This window comes from Taeniopygia guttata, chromosome 1A (assembly GCF_048771995.1).
Source record: "Taeniopygia guttata chromosome 1A, bTaeGut7.mat, whole genome shotgun sequence".
Taxonomy (NCBI): Eukaryota; Metazoa; Chordata; class Aves; order Passeriformes; family Estrildidae; genus Taeniopygia; species Taeniopygia guttata.
Window position 1 is genome coordinate 61,769,684 of NC_133025.1, and position 22,093 is coordinate 61,791,776.

Below are 22,093 nucleotides of genomic sequence, written 5' to 3' on the forward strand. Positions count from 1 at the left end.
GCAATTTTTGTTCTCCATCTGTTCTTCATGGAGTTGCAATATTTTTGTAGTGGATTTTTTTTTCTCCTATAAGGAATTGCAATTAAAATTCCACAGTGCCTTGAAAGATAAATATATCTCTAATTTAGGTAAGTTTGACTTCAAACTTTTGTACCATTGGAGGACATGGCAAATATGTTAGGTAATGTTTTCAAACAAGAACTTTAATGACAAAGGCTTGATTAAATGGCTGTGGTGGCATATTTCTTCATTCTGTTTTCAGGAGAAAAGGGTCAGGTCCTAAACTCCATTCAAAAACACGCTTTTAATTACTCTCTACTGGACGTTATTGATTTTTATATCCAGTATTGGGGAGAAAAAAGTGCTTTTACCTTGAACAAAGTCTCCTTTCTTTGTTTTCTGTATGGAGAATCAGCTGGCCTTTCTAAAGGACATTTCCTTTCCTACCTCAAACTCAGATGCATTGAAATTTATCTTAGCTTCTGTAGTTGTTATTTTTTCCCCCCTCTTAAAATTTTAATTAAAAAAGTTTTTCAGTCCCTTGGCACATTGTTCCAAGGGTCATTGTCTTCTGCCAGAATCTTTTCTTGGCTTCCCTGTTGCTCCATTTGTTGCACTCTCCGTGTATCTGGATTTAGCACTGATATGTTCCTTCTTGAGACTGCCTGGATGGAATATGTGCTGTCAGGCACAACCCTGGTGGAAATCTCCAAGATCTCTGGATGCACAGCAGCCTCAATGCTGCTGCTGAGTGATAATTCCACCCAGGTGTCCCAGATGGTTGTAATAAATGCTTGAATCTTGCCCTGAGAAAATTTTCAAGCAAAGAAAGAATGGCAAATCCAGAAAAGTTTGGACATAGACAGCTCTACTTGGAGTGTAATCTTGGGGTGCTCAGCAGTGTTCCTGATTGTCTCGTAGTGACTGGGGCTTTCTCTATACTCCAGCAGTGTTTCTGAAAGAAGTCGGCAGTTTTGAGATAGAAACTTTCTATGGTGGGAACTATTATCTCAGAATCAAAGGAAATACCTGTGTTCTGAACTTACCATGTGCTAGAAATTGCTTCTCACTTTCTAAGGGTAGTCACAGTTCTACCTGCAGCGTAATGGTAGATTTTCTTCTGGTTGCAGAACCCCTGAAGGAATAAATTGTGTTCTGGGGGCTGTTGCTGTGGGCCAGAGAGGGAATGTGCACCTGGACAGGGAAAGAAAGTTTCAAACTAGCCTTGGCAGTAAAGATGTTCTGACATGAAACTAAACTGCTTGTCCTTCTCCCCAACAGCAGAAACACCAGAATTTCACCCCCAAACTGTGCAAATAAGTTTATTTTGAAGGCATCAGTAAAATGTGTGACTTGGTTGACCATTTGCCCAGTGGAAACCTCCCCTAGAGGCAGCTGTAAATCAGTTTTATTTTGCATAAAAGCTATTGCATCTGAACTACTCCTCCACCAAAGGGATGTTGGAATGAAATGGAGACATGAAGTGACAGCTGGCCTAGAGTGGGCTATGGAAATTTAAAAACTGAAGGATTCTGCACACATTTCCCAGTTAGGTGACTCAGTGTCCACAGCGCCTTTTTCTCGCTTTTTTAGCTTTGTTCCTGAACGTCTCCAGAGTTCTTTCCAGCGTGTGTCACGCACCACATGCTTTATTCACATTCCAGGTACCCACACTTGTTTTCAGAGAGTCAAAACTGAAGGTTTTTTTTTTTTCCCTTCTCTCTTTCTCCCCCCTTCCCCAAACCTTAGTCTATTTATAAATTGCACAACTTGGCACGGCAGCACTGTGACCAACGTGCGAGCAGAGGGTTTAATAATCAGTTATTCTGTTTGATGTTGGTTTTGCAACCAGACAGACCAAAGTGCATTACAGATGTCTGGTTCAAGTGTTATATGGGCGAAGCAGAAGGAACTGAGCCCACATTTCTTCTGTGGCCTTCTCAACACTTCTAATTCTGGGAGGGAATACACTTTCTACAGGTGGTTGTTGTTGCTGCTGCTGTTGGGAGTTTTTAAATGCTGTTTCTGATAATCTGCTGGAAGAGCAGCACTTGCTCAGCTTGTTCAGGAGTTACGGGTAATTTGATCAAATCTTTCCTTAAAGACATGATTCTTGTTCATGAGAACTCAGTACTTGGTAGGTGGCCATTTAACCAGCCTTTATAAAGTCCTCTAAAATGAAAGGCACAAAATTTGACTTTATAATGGATCAACAGACAGAACAAAAGCCTTGGGTGCTGCTCCTGACAGGAGCAGTACACATTCTTTTATCAAAGCCATTTTGCCCTTTAGTTTGGAAATAACCCCTGCCTCCATGGAGTATGTGCCTATAAAGGGGCATTTCCCTAATGCAGAAATAAAGTTCACACAATGGCAGGGGCACACTTTTTTGGTGAATTTTCTGCAGTATCCATGAGCACACTTTGGAAAGGATTAGTCCTTGGCTTTGCTTGGATATATGTGAGGCAGATGTGAATTAGCTACTGAGGTAGGGCAAGACTCTGGTCTCAGTTCTCCTCTTCTGCCATGCCCATAAATCATAGATAATTCCTATAGGATAATAAAATCAGACTGGTTTTCTATGTAGATGAGAGAACATGCCAAGTTCTTGGTGTAAATATATAAAAACTTGTAAAAATACTTTTTTTTGACTTGCATCTTCCTCTACCCTTGAAGCATACATTTTCCCTCTGTTAATTTACTACTGAATCCAGCAGCAGCTGCAGTAGATGTTGGTACAGGGGGTCACAGGTGTTTGCAGAGCCTTGACTGCTATTCAGAGGAGCCAGAGAAGAGTTCTTGGGGTGTGTCAAAGAAAGGACATGTCTATGTCCTGTGTTCTTCTGACTTGATTAACTCATATCGAAATTGTTCATTATGTTTCCAAGCTCTGTCATTGCTTCTCCTTAGATTATTTCACTTTCTGGCACATTGGTGGACTGAGCTTGGGCACAGCATCTTAATTATTTTCGTTTTTCAAAACAGTTAAGTCACAAAACACAGTGCAGTTTTCTTCTTGATAACTGCATTTTTTCCATACTTCCAGCTCAATGTTGAGCTCTTCTCACTTTCTTTTGGTGTGGATACAAATAGCAATCTTTCGCTTTATAGGCTATAGGTCACATTTATCACTGGAAGCCTTAAAGATCTGAGGGCAAGCCTCTTGAGCCATAAACTTCCCTGGCCCTGATCAGCTACTCTTTTGTGCTGCTGGCATTTGAACTCTTTCTGTGCTAATTTGTGGCCCTTTGTCAAAGGAACAGAGAGTTTTGAACAGCTTAGATCGTGGACAGTTTTTTTGGTGCCTGCTCTGACCTATTTGAAACACATTACTGACTGTGCCCATTGCCCACCTCTACAAACAAGGAAGCAGTAAGAAGATATAATCAGGATAATCTCCCTCTGGTCTCCCATTTCCTGCTTTAATGTCAAATTTAAGGTTGCCACTCCCCAGCCAGAAGGAAACTTGAGAGGAGACGATTTTTCCTCTATTCTGCACTGTTCCAACATCATTGCGGCTGTTTGTTGACTCACACAGGAGGCTTGAAGAAAAGCTTTAGGCCTTCTGGTTAGTTCTATATTTCAATCAAGTATTCCTTCTTTCACTTCATATTTTAAAAGTGTATTAAAGTGTGTGTATTAAACAAACTATACTAATAACATAGTATACAGTATATTAACAAACAGGTATATTAAAAATATATATTTATTTTCAAATGTGAAAATAAAGGAAAACTTCTTCTTATAATTACCACCAAAATTACCTGGCATGTGCCAGGTCAGAGGGCAGTCCCACAGTATATGGTTTGTATTTGCAACACAAATATTTATAATTTCATAAAATATGCCATATCATATAATGCCGTATTTCCTTGTGTTCTCTTCAAATCCATTGTCCCAAGGTGCTTCAAATCTTAACTTATTGGCATTCAAGCCATGCTGTGATGATTTCACTTGTGCTGTTTGATAATTCATACAGTTTGTGGCTTGGGGTACCTTGCAGCCTCAGATGTAGGGGCTGTACCCTTTTCCTTGAAGATTCCTGAAATTTCCCAGCTTCTGGGTGGCATCCCCTCATATTGAAGATAATGTTGTCTGTGTATCTCCTCAAAATGCTTTTGTATTGCTTTCCCCTTTAGGATTGCATGCATCCTTTCTAAAGCATAAGGAAGTTTGGTTAGGCATGAGAAAATAGAAGCACTCGTGGAAGGCAAAACTGAAATAGGCAGAGTTAGAAAATAGAAATAGAAGCTTGCACTGCCAGTTTTCCATGGGAGAGCCTGGAAGTGTGGAGTTAGCTGCAGCTGTGATGGTGTGAGAACAACAGCAGGATCTGTGGTAATAAAAATCCCTCGGTGTTGTTTCCCTTATCCGCTTCATCTGAGCTGGAAGTGACTGTGGAGGTTTGTCCTGCTGTCCCCTGGTTCTCTGCCATGGCTGCACTCCTGCCCTATCTCTCCTGTGGTATTTCTGGCCCTTAGACCCAACTTCTGGAGTAGAAAATTTCATTTTGGGTCTCCAAAAATCTCTTTTAAGAGTTTTCAGTAGGAATGATGTAAACCTGGGGGGCTGAACTTGGATAAAACTTTCTTAAGGTAGATGGGGTCAGACTAAATCTCAAACTGGAATCGTGCTCAACCTTTATGAGGAGGTTGTCTTTCTTTTATTAGACATGACATCATGAATTAATTTTAATTTTTTGCTGCTATCAAAGTGTAAATGTCTCACTGGCTCACACTCCATGTCATGCCCTGGGTGCTCTCTTTGTAGCTGCTTTCTGTCCAATACTGCTTCATCTTCTTTGGCTTGTGAAATGTTTTTAACCTTGTTGGTTTTTATCTAAATTTTGTTGAATTCCTGAGTTCTATGAAGCTCTTTGACTTTTGCAATATTTGTAATCACTCCTAACTGTACTTTGGAATGATCAGTGGGGGTCATCCATGCTTAGTTTACTTCTTGCAGTGTGATTCATGCAGATGCTGGGCTGAGTTCTACCACTTATTTATCAACATCTGCAGTGGGCTGTTCCTCAGAGCAGACACTGTTTTTTCTAACCAGCTGTCCAAGGCCTGTTAACCTGACAAAATTATTCTTTCTGAAAAGCCAGTGCTAAGTGTGCAAGTAAACTTTCCTCCTTTAGCAGCAGTTCCAGATTAGTCATCTTTTAAGATGCTAGAGGATGTTGTCAGTATGGTCCCATAGATCTTGTTTCTATGACTCTCACTAACTGAATCCAGGAGTACTGCAGAGGCAAAAATTAATGTGCTCCTCTGAGGTGCCAAGTATTTTCCAATATTTCCTCCTATGTCACTGTCTTCTTTTAAGAGATGCAAAGATCACAGGTGTCTTTGAAAAGATACTATGTATTGCAATGATACCTGCTTAATTTCAGCTCAGGAGAATGATCCAGGACTGTCAGAACAGAGAAGCCCAAACTGCCAAATGCCTAAATCATCCCCTTCATTTGTTCCTATTGTCTTCAAGAACCTCAGGGTTTTCATTCACATCTTTCACAATTTGTATTTTAACTTTCTGGGACTGTTTAGTAGCTGTAAAACACATTTTTAAATTATATCCTTAACATGTGCTTTTTCTTCTTTTTTTTCCTCTTTTCAGGAAGTATTTTGGAGAAAAGATAGGACTTTATTTTGCATGGCTGGGTTTATACACAGAATTCCTCATTCCATCTTCAGTAGTTGGGATTATTGTATTTCTATATGGATGTATAACCATTGAAAGTGACATTCCTAGGTAAGCTTATCTATGATCCATGGTTTGTTGTTTTTAAATTACAAGACTGTGCTTTTTCTTACTAATTTGTAGTGAGAATAACTGGTTTTAACTTGTCTGAAGAGCAGTGATGTATAATTACCAGCCCTGTGAGCATTACAAACACAGGGGCATTGAAGAGGTATTTGAAGGGCACACATTTATTTGACTGGTCAGTGTCTCACTTCCTGAAACAGAAATGTGAAGTGAGTCCAGTGTATTAAATTAGTTTTCTAAGATATTAATTTGGTTTTTATGAGTGCATATCGCTCACTGCTCAATCAGTCATTGTGTAAAACTCGCTGAAATTAATGCAAACAGTGTCCACGACTCTTGGAACACTCGATTCCCATTAAAATCAGACCATTTGTACAAGTAAGATGAACAACAATTACAAGACTTAGCAAATGTCTGCAGATCAAGGGATGTGATTCTGCCCCTCTGCCCCGCTCTGCTGAGACCCCCCTGCAGGGCTGCATCCAGCCCTGGGATCCCAGCACAGCAAGAACAGGGAGCTGCTGGAGCCAGGCCAGAGCAGGGACACCAAGGGGAGCAGAGGGATGGAGCAGCTCTGCTGGGAGGAAAGGCTGAGGGAATTGGGATTGTTCAGCCTGGAGAGGAGAAGGCTTTGGGGTGACCTCACTGTGGCCTTGCAGTGCCTGAAGGGAACCCACAGGAAGGATGGAGAGAGACTCTGGACATGGGCCTGGGGTGACAGGACAAGGGGGAATGGCTTCACACTGACAGAGAGCAGGGTTGGATTGGATATCAGAAGAAATTGTTCCCTGTGAGGGTGCTGAGGCCCTGGCACAGGTTTCCCAGAGAAGCTGTGGCTGCCCCATCCCTGGCAGTGTCCAAGGCCAGGCTGGATGGGGCTCTGAGCAACCTGGGATAGTGGAAGGTGTCCTTGCCCATGGCAGGGAGTTGGAACTGGATGATCTTTAATGTCTCTTCCGACTCAACCCATTCTATGATTCTATATTTAGTCTTCACAGTGTTCCCCTTCTAGACACAAAATAATGATGAGTTTTGTGCATCTCGATGGGAATATGCCACACAGAAACTGCCAAAGTGACACCGTGGTGTTAATGTCTACTTCCCAGTGGAAAAAAAAAAAATCATTCCTGTTTGTTGTCTGTGTCTGACTTCTGCTGGAGACAGGATACTGCAGTACTTGTATGCTGATCATGCTCATGCCAGTCCCTGAATTGACAGTTTTTAAAATCACTACAGTAGGACAAGATTACTGATAAGTGAATGATGAACAGCACCACATCTGAGGCAGGGTCTGTTTTCTTAGCTTGATCTGAATAAATCTTGGTGCTTGTCAGGGTGAAATCTTGTGCTAACATTTAAACTCCAGTGAGATTTATGGATGAGATGTATCTGCAGCACCCTCTGCTGCCTTTTGAAATAGAAAATTACTGTAACAATGTGAAAGCTGGAAACACCTGCATGCTTTTCAAGCCATATAATATAAACATATTCATAATACAGCTTGATTTGTCCTTTTTTTTTTTTTTCCATTTGAAGTCATAAGGAAAAACAATGTTTTTCAGGATGGTCCATAGGAACATTCATAATCACCGTATGCCAGTTATCATTGAAATAACGTGGCAACTCAGCTCATGATCCTGGCAAGGACATTTGAGCTTTGCACTACTCAGCTCACCTAAGTAAGACTGTGCAGGTACAAAAGGCTTTCACATCCAAACCTCATGGAAAGCACTGAAAGCATTCTCAGCCCTGACAAGAATGTTTGGCCTGTTAAAGTGAAACTAATAATGTTTTTTTCAAAGATATTTAGAATCCGAATACATACATAGCAAATAAGACTGAGAATCAAAAATAACAACCTTACAGTAAAGATTTAAAATCTGTAAAATATCTTTTTTCTCATATTTTTGTGCCACCAAATAAAAAAATGTGTATTTTGATGACAGCACTGAATTTTCTTTGAGACCACTTCAATCTTTCTTTTCAGTGGTTTAAATCTAATTTGTATCAAATCACATAACTGACTGCAGAGATGCAAACTCCACTTTTGTGTTTGAATTTTGGTTTTTTAGTGTGGTTAACCTCAATCTTCAGTGATGTTGTCTTCCTTAGCTCACTAATACAATGCAGTGATCAGTCTTGTTGAGTGTTGCATCATTTTCCTGTTGGTAAGGTGCCTATAAGGGTTTAAAAAATTACTATCTATGGCAATGAACCTTGAGGTGTTCTGGTTTGAAAACAAAACCAGTGAGAGACTCCAAGTCAGAAATACAATTTATTAGGAAAAGTGAAAAAAAACCCCACAATACATGCAATAATACTAAAGAAAAAACACTGACAGAGTCAGAATACAACCTGACACTCTTTTTGGTCAGGGTGTTGGTAGCTGTCCAAATTGGAATGGCTGCAGTCCTCCTGGAAATCCAGCAGAAAAGCCTGAGTCTGGTGTCCCAAAAACCCAGATTATATGCAGGTAGGAATTCTTGGCTTCTCCCTCTGAGCAGAGCATCTCACCATGGGATGTTATAGTTCTTATCAGTCATGTAGTGATAGTCAGTGTCCCATTATCAGCAGATGTCTCCTCTGAGGGAGAATTGGTTGTGAAAGAGATAAGGAAAACTGCCCGCTTAACACAACTGCCATAGAGATGGTGATGGAATACATCTTGCCTTTCAATCTGGGACAGGAGGAAACACACAGCTCCTGCTCTCTGCAAAAACAGGCCACAGATATTGCAGACAGCCCATAATAGCTGTGATGTTCTGCTGGGTATCAGCGCTGCACACCCACAGTCTGTGAGCTGGGACACTCAGATGACCCTGTGCCCTTGTCTGTCACAGCAAAGAGATGTGTGACCAGCACAATGCCTTCACCATGTGCCCCCTGTGTGACAAGTTCTGTGATTACTGGAACCTCAGCTCTGCCTGTGCCACCGCTCGAGCGAGTCACTTGTTTGACAACCCTGCCACGGTTTTCTTCTCCATCTTTATGGCTCTCTGGGGTGAGTATGGCTTTGCAAGCTAACAGTGCCCTTTGATGTTTGGGCTCTTTACAGCATAGCAAAGTGCTGTTTGATTGAATGTGATCCCTGTGGTTTTTGGAAGCTGGCAATACGCAGAAGGCCAGGGAGAGCTGTCTGTGTTGAGGCTGGGGAAAGCAATATCACTGTCAACAGCAAGCTCTGGAATAAATGGAGTTGTGTAGTTCAGGGAAGAAAAAAAAGAATCTTTCTTCCTCTTCTGCCGTGTCTAGAATCAGAGTTGTCAAGTCTGGAAAAGATCTACAAGATCACCAAGTCCAGCCTTTGGTTGATCTCCACTTGTCAACTAAACCAGAGCGCTGAGTACCATGTTCAGTTGATTAAACATCTCCAATGATGGTGACTCCACCACCTTCCTAGGCAGCCCCTTCCAATGCCAATGGGAAGAAATTCTTCCTGGTGTCCAACCTGAACCTTCCCTGGCACATGTTGAGGCCATTTTCTCCACAGAGGAAAGGGTGCCATTAATGGCACTTCTAAACTTTGCCATGTTTTTGCTAATTCTTCTTTATTTTCCATCAACATGTCACACCCTTTTAACCCCTTCTGCATTTGGAGCCAGAATGTATTTGAGGATTGGTATGGAGAAGACAACTGAAAGGGTCTAATTTAAGCATAGTCTCACTACCTTGTGGGACAATTCAGTCACATAATTTTATCAAAACTTTATGGGATTCCAACAGCAATGGGGCTATTTTAAATTTAATTATAATGTATTTTAGAATATCCCATTTAAACAAGCTTGCTTTTCTTTAATGGCAAATATCCCAAATAAATGAATGCATTGCAGTATTAGTCTTGCTGTTTCTGGCCTCACCTCTGCTCTGAAAAGCATTTGTATTGTGCCTGAATTAATTATTGCTGGTATTATGATCTCCTCTATACTAGAGCTTGTTTATTGTGAAAGTTAAATGTGTTATTGCTACTGTAAAATGATTTTTTTGTTTCTCTATTCATTGTTCCCAAAATGAAATTATCATTCTTAATATGAAACTGAGCAAATCTGTTATTCCATTATAGCCATGCCTCAGCAACCAGTGTGTTATTCTTTGCAAGCCTATTAAGATTTTACAGCTTGTTTTAGAAGGGACTGATTGGTGGCTTGGCACTGGGTGAGGACAGCAGAAGGTTTTTAAGGAGTTTGCAGACAGAACAGATCATGGAAGCAAGAAGTATTTATTTACCAGTTCCTGGAAGCCATAGAGCAAACTTAGAGAGAATTATGACTAAGAAATAGGAAAAAAGAGGATGAATTTATAGACTCTGAGAATAATTCATTTTACCACTTCAGATTACAGGGTAGACTGGCAGATTAAGTGTCACCTGCTGCTGTGAGGCTTAAAATAAATAAAATATTATTTTCCTGACAAAGAAACTCTACTGTAAACTGGCATCTATGCAAATGACAATGCCACTGAACCTCATCCAGAAAAATTGTATTTTAGTATCAGCAATGCAATGTGCAAAAGAAAATGTTAATATATCCTTGCACTAAGAAAAATTAGTAGAATCTGTTATGGAACAGACTAGGACAAAAAGTTCCATATGCACTGCTTTAAAAAAAATCCATTTAAGAATAACAAAATTCTTTCACAGCTGTAGCCCTCCTTCAAAAAATGTTTCCCACAGATTAGAAAATTCTGTTCTTGGGACCATGATAACTGAGCTTGTCAGTTCAAGAAAATGAAGCCGGCACACACAAAAAGCAGCAAAGCGAAATAATGGAGCCTTTACTAACTCTGCCCGGCTTTCCTATCAAGTATTAGATTACACCAAATTTTGCTGCCCTACTACTGCAGGCTGTGCTGTAGCTTAGTCTGTTGAATGGCAGAGCTCACACACACACCTATTCCAGGTGTGTATTTAAAAGGGCAAACTAAGGTGATCTGGGCCAGCTTCATTTCATGAGGGTGCCGTGCACAGGAATTCTTTCGTCTTGCTTGTTTTCTCCCATTCTTCAGAAAGCAGAAGGCTTCCTATGGTTAATATTCCAAAGGAATCATGCTTTTAGTAGCTGCTCCTGATTCCTCATAAAGTGTCATTGTGATTCCAGCAGCTCTGCTGCAAGTGTCCATATTCACAGTAATGCCTGGCTGACTGGGCTTGATGACACTGGTGTTGTGGTGATGCATTTCAGTGTCAGGTGCCTTTATTAGAAGCTTTACAGAATCACAGAATGATTTCGGTTGGAAGGGACCTTAAAGCTCATTCAGTTCCAACTGTCCTGCCATGTGCAGGGACACCTTCCACTATCCCAGGTTGCTCAGAGCCCCATCCAACCTGGCCTTGGACACTTCCAGGAATGAGGCAGTCACAGCTTCTCTGAAAAACCTGTGCCAGGGCCTCAGCACCTCACAAGGAAGAATTTCTTCCTAATATCCAATCCAAACCTCCTCTCTGTCAATTTAGTTTTTCTGCTGGTGTAAGTCTGTGCAGACGTGCTGATTTTAGAGCAGCTGCTGCATCAAGCCAAGTACGTTCTCATAGAGCTAAATGTGGAACTGAGTTTTTTGTATAACAGGAAAGAATGGAATGAGTAATAGCACCCTATAAAATAACCAAATGTTTTTGTATTTAGGATATCTAAAAACCCTTGAGTTTTCAAACCATGCTAAATATAGCTTTTATATATGTTCTTTCTTCTGTAGGGGAGGAACACAGATAGCAACTTTGTTGCTTAATATCTAGATTTGCTTTCCATGTGCTACCAGTCCTATTTTTAAATTATATTTATTTCTTATATGATGATACCTGTGAAGAAAATATTTGCAGCTAACTGTTGGAGTAGATTATGACTTGTAGAGGCAGGTTATTTTCACAGAGTTCCCACTTTTCTTAGTGTTGTCTGACAGTTTAGATGCAGTCAAGAGAAGCTAATCTGATTCTCCACTGCTGTCTCTCTTGTGGGACTATCTACAAGATGTTCAAAGTGATCTAACAGTGTTTTTCACCCACTGAAAAAGTGAGGTGAAGCATAAGAAAATAGAAAACAGTGCCCCCAGTTGTTCATAGGTATAGCTTTTAATTATGAGCAGCTAGGAAAGGGCTATACTGGGGAAACAGCAATTATGAGAGGGCAGCCAGGAGACTGCAAATATGGGACATCAGTAAAATACCTGTTCCTTCTTATTAGTAAAAAAGGAGAGGCAGGAGGCTGAACCAGGGGCCAGTCCTTTGGGGCAAAATCACCATGTCTATGAAGGTAAAAAGCATTTACCTCCACCATTGTAATATATTTCAAAATATCTTTTTCTATATCTTGCTGAGGATCCTAGTTATTTCAGTAGCAGGCTAAATCTACCTCAGAATGCCTCATGGTGAATTAAGAGAGATGATGTCTTCCATGGATACCTGCAGTTATGGATTCAGTTCCATTCCCTGACAAGAACTTAACAGTGGCTCTGGGCGACCCATGTTCCATCTTTCTGTATTTTATTTTTAAAGGACAGAAATTATTGTCCCCGTGGTTTGCTTGAATTCTTTCTTTAAAACTGGGCCTGAGGCTGTTTCTTAGTTCTTAATTTTAAAGGGTCTATCTAGCATGATGGGATTGAAATATCAGTTGAAGCTTACAAGTAACATGAATTTTAAAAATTGTTTAATTCCTGTAAAAGCGACCATGTTCCTTGAACAATGGAAGCGTTTGCAGATGAGATTGAGTTACTTCTGGGATCTTACTGGACTGGAAGAAGAAGAGGTAAGTCTCCTTCCCGTGGGCTAATTTACTGTGTTAATTATTCTATAGATGCATATTATATAAGCACCGATGTATAGATGTCTCACTAGTGTTATCCAGCCCAATGCAGTTTGTGGCTGTGTTTAGATAAAGGACTGTAACTGATGCAGTCTTGAATATCAGTGTTTATTTTGGAAATCCTCACCTATATCTTACTGTTCAGTAGTTAATAATGTTAACTTACTAACTTCATTTAATAATTTTAAATTATAAACCTCAGTTCTGAAATTAATAATGAATGTTGAAAAGGATTTATAAGGTAAGAGTAGATCATGTTTTGCTGAGAATGCCCATATGCCATTGTACAGTGTGCAATAACACAATGACAATGAATAAATACTTTGTGATGTTACTTCATTATGTATAACAAGAATTCTTTGTGATGATGACAGCCGCAGGTCACAGTACCATCAGCAATTTTTGCATCAAGGTCTGAGTCACATCTGTGATATCTTAGGTATTCCATCCTGACCTCAAGGTGCTCACCACAGAGCTGTTTCAAAGCAATAAATGGTGTGGGTTTCTTCAGAAAGAGCTTTCCAATGAGCCGTGGGGTCTCCAGCCATAAACTGAACTGACTGAAAATGAGACATACTTGTTTATTGGTATTTAAAATGTGCCTAATTTTGTTTTTAGTTCCATCCTTTGGTTTGCTCTAATGACTCTCTCATCCAAGGATTCATTTCTAACCCTGACTAAAGAGAGTGCAGTAACTAAAATTATAAATAAATATCATATGAAGAACAGGTAGACTTTGGACTTTCTCCTGGCATTAGATGCTGAGATGTCTGTAAACAGGGTCATATTCTGTAATTCAGAACCATCTTGGTTTGCTGGGAGGATTTGAATCCATTTCTTCTCTTCCTGTTCCAGCATAGTTCTTTAAACAATATGCCACCTACAAGTCTTTAGCCATGCTAGGTGAGCTCAGCTCAGACAGGAGATTTATAATAGGAGCAGATACCATGGGGGAAAAACAAGCTGACATCATGGTCTTCATGATACAGAATGGTAGTGATGTTATTCCTCTATTTCCTATTTCCCAGATCACAATATTTGGATAAAACAAAAAGATTGTGATCATCTACCAGTGATTCCATCCTGTCATAGAAAACTATTTTTCCTTGACAAACATCCCATTAATAGGGCAGTCTAAACCGATCCTTGGTGTGAATGACAATCTCTTCCCTAGACTTCTCACTCCCTGCATCTTATGTCACCATTATAAGAAATAGAGGGTTTAACTCCTTGATTTCTAATAATTAACCCTTTTGCAGCAGAGAACCCCTGGGTTCTCTGTTGTGCTCATTCCACATTTCCATCTTGCTTTGGGGAAGCAGCTGGGTCATTCCAATTTTTATTTGTGGAAACCTTCCTTCCCATCAGTGTGAACTGCTTAGCTGCTCTGCTTGTGTTCAGGATGTTAGCCTAAGGATGTTCAAGGAATTTGCAGTGGGTCTTTGCCTTTACTTAGAGTATATGGCTTATTTTTTTTTTGATAACTCTTTTAATTTGTCAAATCTGGGATAGTTGCTACGGTTCTAATTTTTTTTTTAAATACATTCCATGTGTTTGTCATGCATGTTTGTAAAATTTAATTATCACATTCTTTCTAAATCAAAGGGAAATTAAGGAGAGGTGAGTTCGCATCATTTATTCTTATCAAACTAGATCATTATCTACAGAGGCTTAATTTGATGGATAGTGGATACACATGTGTATGTTTGAGACAATCCTGGAGACCACTCTCAGGGAAAATTCCCACTGTCACCATGACTTTTGCCTGAGTAGAAATTTCATGTTTTGGCTCTTTGTTTTCAGAATGGGAATTATCCTTTTCTACTTGGAGCACTCATTTGGCCTCGCAATACCTTGGCTCACACGGTTTTCAATAAGTGTCTGGCAGCTGTACTGGCAAACTTCCAGCATCCTGGGATTCAGATCTATCCCTACATGGACATTTGGCCTTTGTGAACTCATCACAACTATTTCTAGCTTGTTGTCCTAAGTGTAGAACTCTTCCCATTTTCAGACATAGAACTGATTCTGAACCACACTTTTTTACGGCTGAGTGGAATTGTCCCTTTACATCCATGGATGCATGGGTCAAACATCCCTAAGTCTGGACTATATAGAAATATTTTGTGCAAAACACTCATAAAAGGAATATATACAAAATGCATTCCAGGATCTCTGTGGTCTGTTCAGTCAAGGGTAAGATGACTTGGCAAATTCAAAAAAGACAGATCATCTACTGTTCCAGTCCAGGTGTAAGTGTATGAAAGGCAGTTAAAGGGATACTGGAATGTCTTACTAGGGAAGTTAAAGATAACTTGGCCAAATTTGAACAGAATATGCACTCAGAGCAAAATTGTCAATAGCAAGAATTAATTTAGCATACAATGTTTTGCTTGGCATTTGTTCTCTTTATTTCACCCAGTTCTCATTCAAGTCAGTTTTCAAAAGTTGCTCTGACCTCTGGAGACTGCCCCTCATGTCCCAGAATGTTTTGCTTAGAAGAAAGTAAGAGAAAAAAAGGAAGAAAAAGAATTCAGGTCTGCAGTAGCATAGTTTATCTAGATCTCCTCATTTTCTTACAACTTAATATATCTCCTTTCCCTGCTTTGATCAAGCTATCTCCTCTCATGTAGCTATCCATGCCAGATATCTTCATCCTTCCTTCATTTAAGTCTAAAGATGTTTGTCATATCCAACTGCTGAATCTTTATGTCAGGAAGAGTGTAAGCAAATAATGCAAATCAACAGAAGACAGTAAAAATTTAAGAAGCATCAGCACACAGGTGTTGACTCCAGTAACTTTAAATGCTTATTGTTGTATCTTTCTCTGTCCTTTTCTCATCCTGCTTACCACCGTTTTTGCTACTGATCAGCTTTATTAATGTTAGAGTTTACCTGTGCCCTTCCAACCCAGACTATTCCAAGAATCCATGGTTTAAATGATACTTTATCACATACCTTTTGAATGCTTTAGGAAAACCTCACTATCAGGATAAAAAAAGAGTTTGGAGGTCTCACTGAATTTATATGCTCACATTAAACAGAGAATGGTGAGGGTTGTGTCTGCTGTGGTGAAAATGTCACAGGTACAGAAAATGAATACCACCTGTATCTCTCAAGGAATTATGGAGCAGTTCCATGTAGGCCCCATTCTATTGCTCATGAGTATTTATTAATTTAAAATTGTTTTTTTTCTCTTCATGATTATCAGATTAATTAAAAATGTTAATAACCCATTATTTTGGATGGGGCTGATATGCAAGGTTCTAATTATAGTAAAGAAGTATATTGTTAATGCTGTAGGAGTAGCTTTCTTTTTGTGGGAGATGTCAAGCCAAATTCCAGCTCTGAATGAATTCAGAACTTGGTGAGAATGAGGAGATGCATGATATTTTTTGTGAGCTGCTCACTTGAAAAGCCTGGTAAATTTTTGCCACCTTGTTTATTTTATGCTCTGATTTGGGAAAGAAAAATATATTTTGCAAGGGCACATGGAAAAGTTATTGATTAGGGAAGCTGGGCCAGATCTGACAGCCTAGTCCAAAAGGTGTGTGGAGTTGCATCATCCTGATGGCTTTGTGAATGTGACCAAAAATCTTGGGGATTTTCTCTTAATCATAATCATTTTTTTTTGTTTGTTTTTGTCTTCCTCAGGAGCATCCCAGGCCAGAGTATGAAACGAAACTGCTGCAGAAAAAGCTGAAAAAGAAAAACATCACAACAGAAAGTACAAATGAGGTGAGATGCAGCTTCCTCTTTTAATTTATGTGGGATTTGTATTTTGCTTTGTTGTGATTATATTTTTGTCTGTCTCTCAGTGGTTGCAAAAGTCACTTTTTGGTGCTCTAAATTATTCTTTTGAGCTGGTTGGTGGTGCTGTGGTGAAATGCAGGCCTGCAGTGCCATTGCAGGGCTTTGAAGTCATGTCTTTCAAAGTAAAGCAATTTGCATAGAAATGGGGTTGACAGGTGGTTCAGGATCTAATCTGTAGAGTAGTGCCTGATTCCCAAGATAATCATCACAGAATTCTTATAGCAATCCCTCATCCCTCAGAATGACAGTACTTTCTGCATAATGAAGAAAGCAGCTTTTATTATGGTGATTTCATTTCCAAAGGTAACCCTGGTGTCTTTAGTACTGCTGCAGTTACACAATGGTGAAGTTTTAATGGCATTTCCAGCAAAATGGAAAAATAGTCAGTAGATCATTTTCAGACTGAAGTGGGTTCAGGATTTTTATGGCTATTTCAAACTTTTTTGAACAAAGCCTTTTTTATCAATCTCCTCTTGTAAATTGTTGACTGAGGTCTATTTTCTAAACATTCACAAATTATGTAGTCTTGGTCCATTAGGCTTGGTTAACCATTGCTTTTTCCCTGCATTCCACGTGTGCTAGCAAAGTCAATACATTCCAATACCATGTTCAGCTTCCAGAGAGAAAAAAAAAAACAGTTTAATTTGATTACAGGTTGAGAATCAGCATCCAAAGGAGAGAATTTTCAAGTTTTCAGGTTTGGTCCAAGAAATATAGCTTATGGAAGAACTTAATTATCCCTTTCTTCTGCTGACCACTGTTGTAAAAGTGTTTCCAGGGAATCTTTCATTTCAGTGAGTGTGCCTGTTACTTGTTGTACCCAACCAAACTCCACAGAAGATCATGGAAAGGTTCTCAATTATTTTAGTGTGCTTTTGATGCTGCCCAATAAGCAGAGACTCACAGAGCACTGCGGAGTCTTACACATTGTACAGCTCTTTTGGCCTTTCAAGCGAGGGATCAGGGACTGTAAAAGTCCAATAAAATAGTTGCTCTTCAGCTTTTTTTTTTTTCTTGGCTTAAAGTACATGGGAGCTGGAAACAAGTCAGCCATTGATGCTGTAGAATATTATAATTATCTTGCTAATCTGAGATACATAATTAATTATAAATTAGACATTAATTTAAGGTAAAACAAAAAAGAAATAGAAAAAAGCCCCAAACAAAAATCCCCCAAAGCACCAACCAAATGAGAAAACCCCACACCAAAACCCCAAAAATAACTCAAGAAGAAATGTTCAGTGACTAGGTGGAAAACAAGGAACAATGTAAAGATCCAGCACTACACAAGTAGGAAAAGCTCCTTTCAGACATCAAGAATCAAAAGGCTAACATGGAATATTTTTTGTCAAATTGCTTTATGTGCCAATGTGGATGGAAAAATTACTGAATTTCTGAATTAGTGTTCCCCAAATTACTGAAATATATTCCAAGCAACTGAGCAATTTTCCATCAGTGAACATTCTGGCTTACTAATTTTGTCTAGCAAACTGCACATTAGTCTGGGTTTGGAAGATATGATGTTCATGCCTTTGTACATCAGTCTTATGAAATGATGAGATGTTGTTGTGAGAACTGCAGAAGAGGAAAAAACCTAAACATAACCATTCAATTAAACTGTCCTAAGTGTGGAAATGCACCATCACAGGTAGCTTTGGAAGACCCTTAGAAGTTAGACATTAAAAGTGATGAGTATTTAAGATTACAATAATTATTTAGCCTTATTTTTAGAGATACTAACCTTTTCTTTTTGCAGGACCATAAGCTCAAGAGATTTTGTGTGGCAGGTTAATATTAGGGCACAGGTTTCTTTGAGGTCTCTGGCTCAGTATTTGTCTTATTGGGTGGAAGCCAGGGTACAGAACTTTGTTGTATTATTAGGGGAGCTCTAGTGGCTGGACAGGCATCAAAGTAGAGATGTCTCTGTAGTTAAAGATTCATCCTCCTAATTTCTTGATTTTGTGTGAATACACAGATGTCTGTGAGGTCTCTATCTCTTCATGTTTTGGTTGATGGTCCAATGTCATGGCATAAGTCTCTGTGAAGTTTTCTCCTGAATATTTTTAGCTAACTAGTGCAAATTAAAGGCATATCTTTTTTGGTGTGGCTGGTCAACAACTGTAGTGTGCTGCATTAATATCAAAGGACTGGCTCTGGTGCTGCTGCCTAAAACTTCTCATTACTTATTTAACATGAAGTCAGAAGTCTTCAATTCAGCAGCTGTGGCTTGTTGGGATAGAAATGATGCCAAAGGGTGGCTATTGTGAGAATACTGATCTGGAGCTTACTTAAAGGCATATATTTCTATAAAATTACTGGCTTGTTGCCAGTATGTTAATTCCTCTGTTCCAGTGAGGAAGTGACTGGTTTTATGGCAAGAAGCAGCTTTTATGTGCAAAGCTCTATGTACAGTGCATTTTTTTTTCCCTTGCCTTACTCCAACAAGGAGTTCTTGTGAAGCTAATTGGGTTATTTTTGCAATGAAGGGACAGGGGTTTGTTTAGGGGCTGCTTTTGTGATTGTACGAGAAAAGTGACACCACTTACATCCTCTCTTAAATGATAACTTGGGAATACACGTTCAGAGGAAACCAGCACACAGTTTTCTCTCTCTGCTGTTCAAGTCATTAACTTTAATGAATGTGGAAGATGCTCAGCACCTGTCAGGGTCAGTAAACATATGAGTCACTCTACCCAGGCAGCAAATTCCAAATCAGCCTGATGAGCCTGGCAAGACAAAGTATAACGCATCTAATGTATTACTTGCCCAGTGGGGCTTGTGTTCTAGAATACAGCTCTCATACAAAACACCACTTGGGTGTGTTTTTGCTACTAGAATAAGCAAAGAACAAAATTTCACCCTCCACCACCCTGTTCAGGCTGTTCAAATAAATATTTTATTGGTTATTTGGAGAGTGAGGAAGAAACTGTGAGGACTCAGAGAGCTTCACAAAAGATTGTTGAACAATAACACCCCAAGGTTCTATTATTTCAGGAGAGATTTCATTTACAGCTAAAGGAGTTGAAACATTTGTGCAAAATGCCTCAGATTAAGTAGCACAAGATAAACAGAGAGTCCTTATGAATTACAACATTGATTTTAGAAAATGACAAGTTCTAAGTGACTGATTTGGGAAATCTGGAATGATCTGTCTTGTAGTCAATACTATTATTTAATTCTTTATGGTCACATGGTATTTACAAGGCTGTGCAGTGATAGCACAAGGTGGAATGACTTAGACCTGATAGAGAGCAGGTTTAGATTAAATATTAGGATGAAATTGTTCCCTGTGAGGGTGGTGATGCCCTGGCACAGATTGCCCAGAGAAGCTATGGCCATCCCTGGAAGTGTCCAAGGCCAGGTTGGATGGGGCTCTGAGCAACCTGGGCTAGTGGAAGGTGTCCCTGCCCATGGCAGAGGGTTGGAACTGACTGATCTTCAAGGTCCCTTCCATTAAAACCATTCTGCGATTCTCTGATATAAAAGCTTGCCATGTATTGCTCCATTCATGAACATCAAAAGCCATTTTTGTCCTTGCAGCAGAGGTGGATTACACACGTGTATGAATGCATGTGTCTATAATACATTCATGCAAACACAGCAGATGCAGGCTTTGTAATGAAGCAATTAATGGTATAGTTTGTTTTTTCTTAAATGAACTATAACATGGAAAATGTGGATGGAGATATTTAATGAATAGGCTTAAGTTACTGTATGTGCAGAATGTTAACTGAAAATGTGGTGGATATTTGCAATCTTCTGAGAAGTTCTTCTCTCTCTGCAGTAGTGGAATCCTCAATGGAATTACACAGAGGTCAGGAAATGAAAATTGGTCTTGTGCCTGAAAACATGCAGATGGGGCTAGATCCAACTCTCACTGGAGCTGATGGAAAGCCTTCCAGTCATTTCTGTGAGAGATGGATCAGGCCTTGACTCCTTTTCATTAAATGTTCAGCTGATCTGGCAAACATGATTCAATATGATGTGTAGATGTGTGTATATATATATATATAAGTGTGTGTTTGTTCTTATCTATAGTATTTGGCAGGAAAGTGAATAACTCATTCTACATACTTCTCAAGGAAAATTTTCTTTATAGAAAAAAAAGGGCTTGTCTCTTGGCTTGTGTCCTGACTGGGAGCAAACCCTAGCAGTAATAGATTCCGGCATTTTGTCTTTCCTTTAATTCATTTTAAATATGATATTGGCGGAATCAATTATTCAAATTGTTAATTCAGCTGGTAATTGAAACAAAAAAAAAGTTATTTCTTTCTGAACCATCATTTCAGTTAACAACTGAATTAAAGCAAGTTTGAAGAGGAGAGTCTCTGGTGTAAAGGATGATGCAGATAAATATCAGGTAGAATTGTACACTGCTAATACTTTACATATCTATTTTTAAAATTTCAACATGTCAAAACATGAAATAAAAATTCTTGCTAGTATTTGATTCCTTACCAGTTTTCATTAAGCGTATGTCCCACAAGGATTAAAAACCCTTTCAGATACTGGAGCCTATCTCTTCATTGAGCAAGTCCTTGATAAGATTAACTAAAAAAAAAAGCCACTCTTATTATTGTATATATTTGCAGAAACTCTGTAGAAGAAACCAAGATAATTGGTGATAAATACCAGTTCGTACAATCAGAGTTATAAAAGAACTTTAAATATACTCAGGGTTCTTTAACCCCTAATATTTTAGCATTCATTGAACCATGTTATTAGTATGATAAAGCCATCAATTTGATACAATATTTCTTAAAATGGCCAGTGTCTCCTTGGCCTCTTTCATGTGTTTACTTTAGGAAATATCTTTCTAAGCATATGAGATACTAAGATGAATATATAATGAATTTATTTTTTTTCCTTTTTGACTTACTTCTTGCATCATTAACTTTTGAAAATAAAAAATGACTGAATGAAAATAAAAGAATGGCTGAAGAGGAATGAGGACACATGATTGTAATCTTACACAGAGATTTCATCCTCTTTTTTGTACCTGTATTTGTTATAATTCTGCTTCTTTTAATGTTTATTTGAAGTCTAGGTTCTGGAAGTTTCATACAGGAGTACTCATAAGCAGAATTTATGAAAGCTTTCAGGATTTTATGTAGTCCAAATAACTACTCCTGTTGAAAGGTGTGATCTCAAACTGTGTTACTCAGGATAATATCCAGTCAGGTTATGGATATCTCCAAGGATGGAGATGGCAACATCTGTCTGGACATGCCCTGACTGTCCTCATTGTGTGAAAGCTTCTCATTATATCCAGCCTAAACTTCTCTAAGAGGCTTCTAAGAGGCTTCTGGCTCTGTCTTCCCTACACCCTCCTCCTAGGCAGTTTTCTACAGCAATTACATCTTCAGCCTCTGTTTTTTTTAAGGCTGAACAAGTTCATCTCTTTAAACCTTTCCTTCTAAGTAGAGCTATATCCCCATAACTAACCATCCTGAGGACTTTTTGCTTAACATGTCCCTGGATATAAATGTCTTTCTTCTACTTTTAAAGGTCTTTAGATGCAGTCTTGGAAGAGCTTGGTTCAGTCCACCAAACCAGGCTATTAATGAATGTTTTCAACTGTATTTGTCTGAGTATCAGCCTTTGGAAAGCAACAAGCTGTCATCCCAAGCAGGGATGTTGTGCTCTGAAATGTGCCATATACATCTATGCTGGTAATATTTAATGTATAGTTCTGTGGTTGACACAATTAAAAGGTCTTG

The 22,093-nt window shown here is 39.1% G+C and overlaps 1 protein-coding gene across 1 annotated transcript in view; it reads left to right on the top strand.

The window, feature by feature from the left end:
• The window catches only part of ANO2 (anoctamin 2), a 123,800-nt gene that overhangs the window by 45,292 nt on the left and 56,415 nt on the right, over positions 1–22,093 (top strand). The window contains exons 11-14 of the mRNA XM_030263859.4: positions 5,617–5,751; positions 8,607–8,767; positions 12,421–12,503; positions 16,215–16,298. Of these exons, the coding sequence (XP_030119719.4) occupies positions 5,617–5,751; positions 8,607–8,767; positions 12,421–12,503; positions 16,215–16,298 (463 nt within the window). The remainder of the gene's footprint in view (positions 1–5,616; positions 5,752–8,606; positions 8,768–12,420; positions 12,504–16,214; positions 16,299–22,093) is intronic.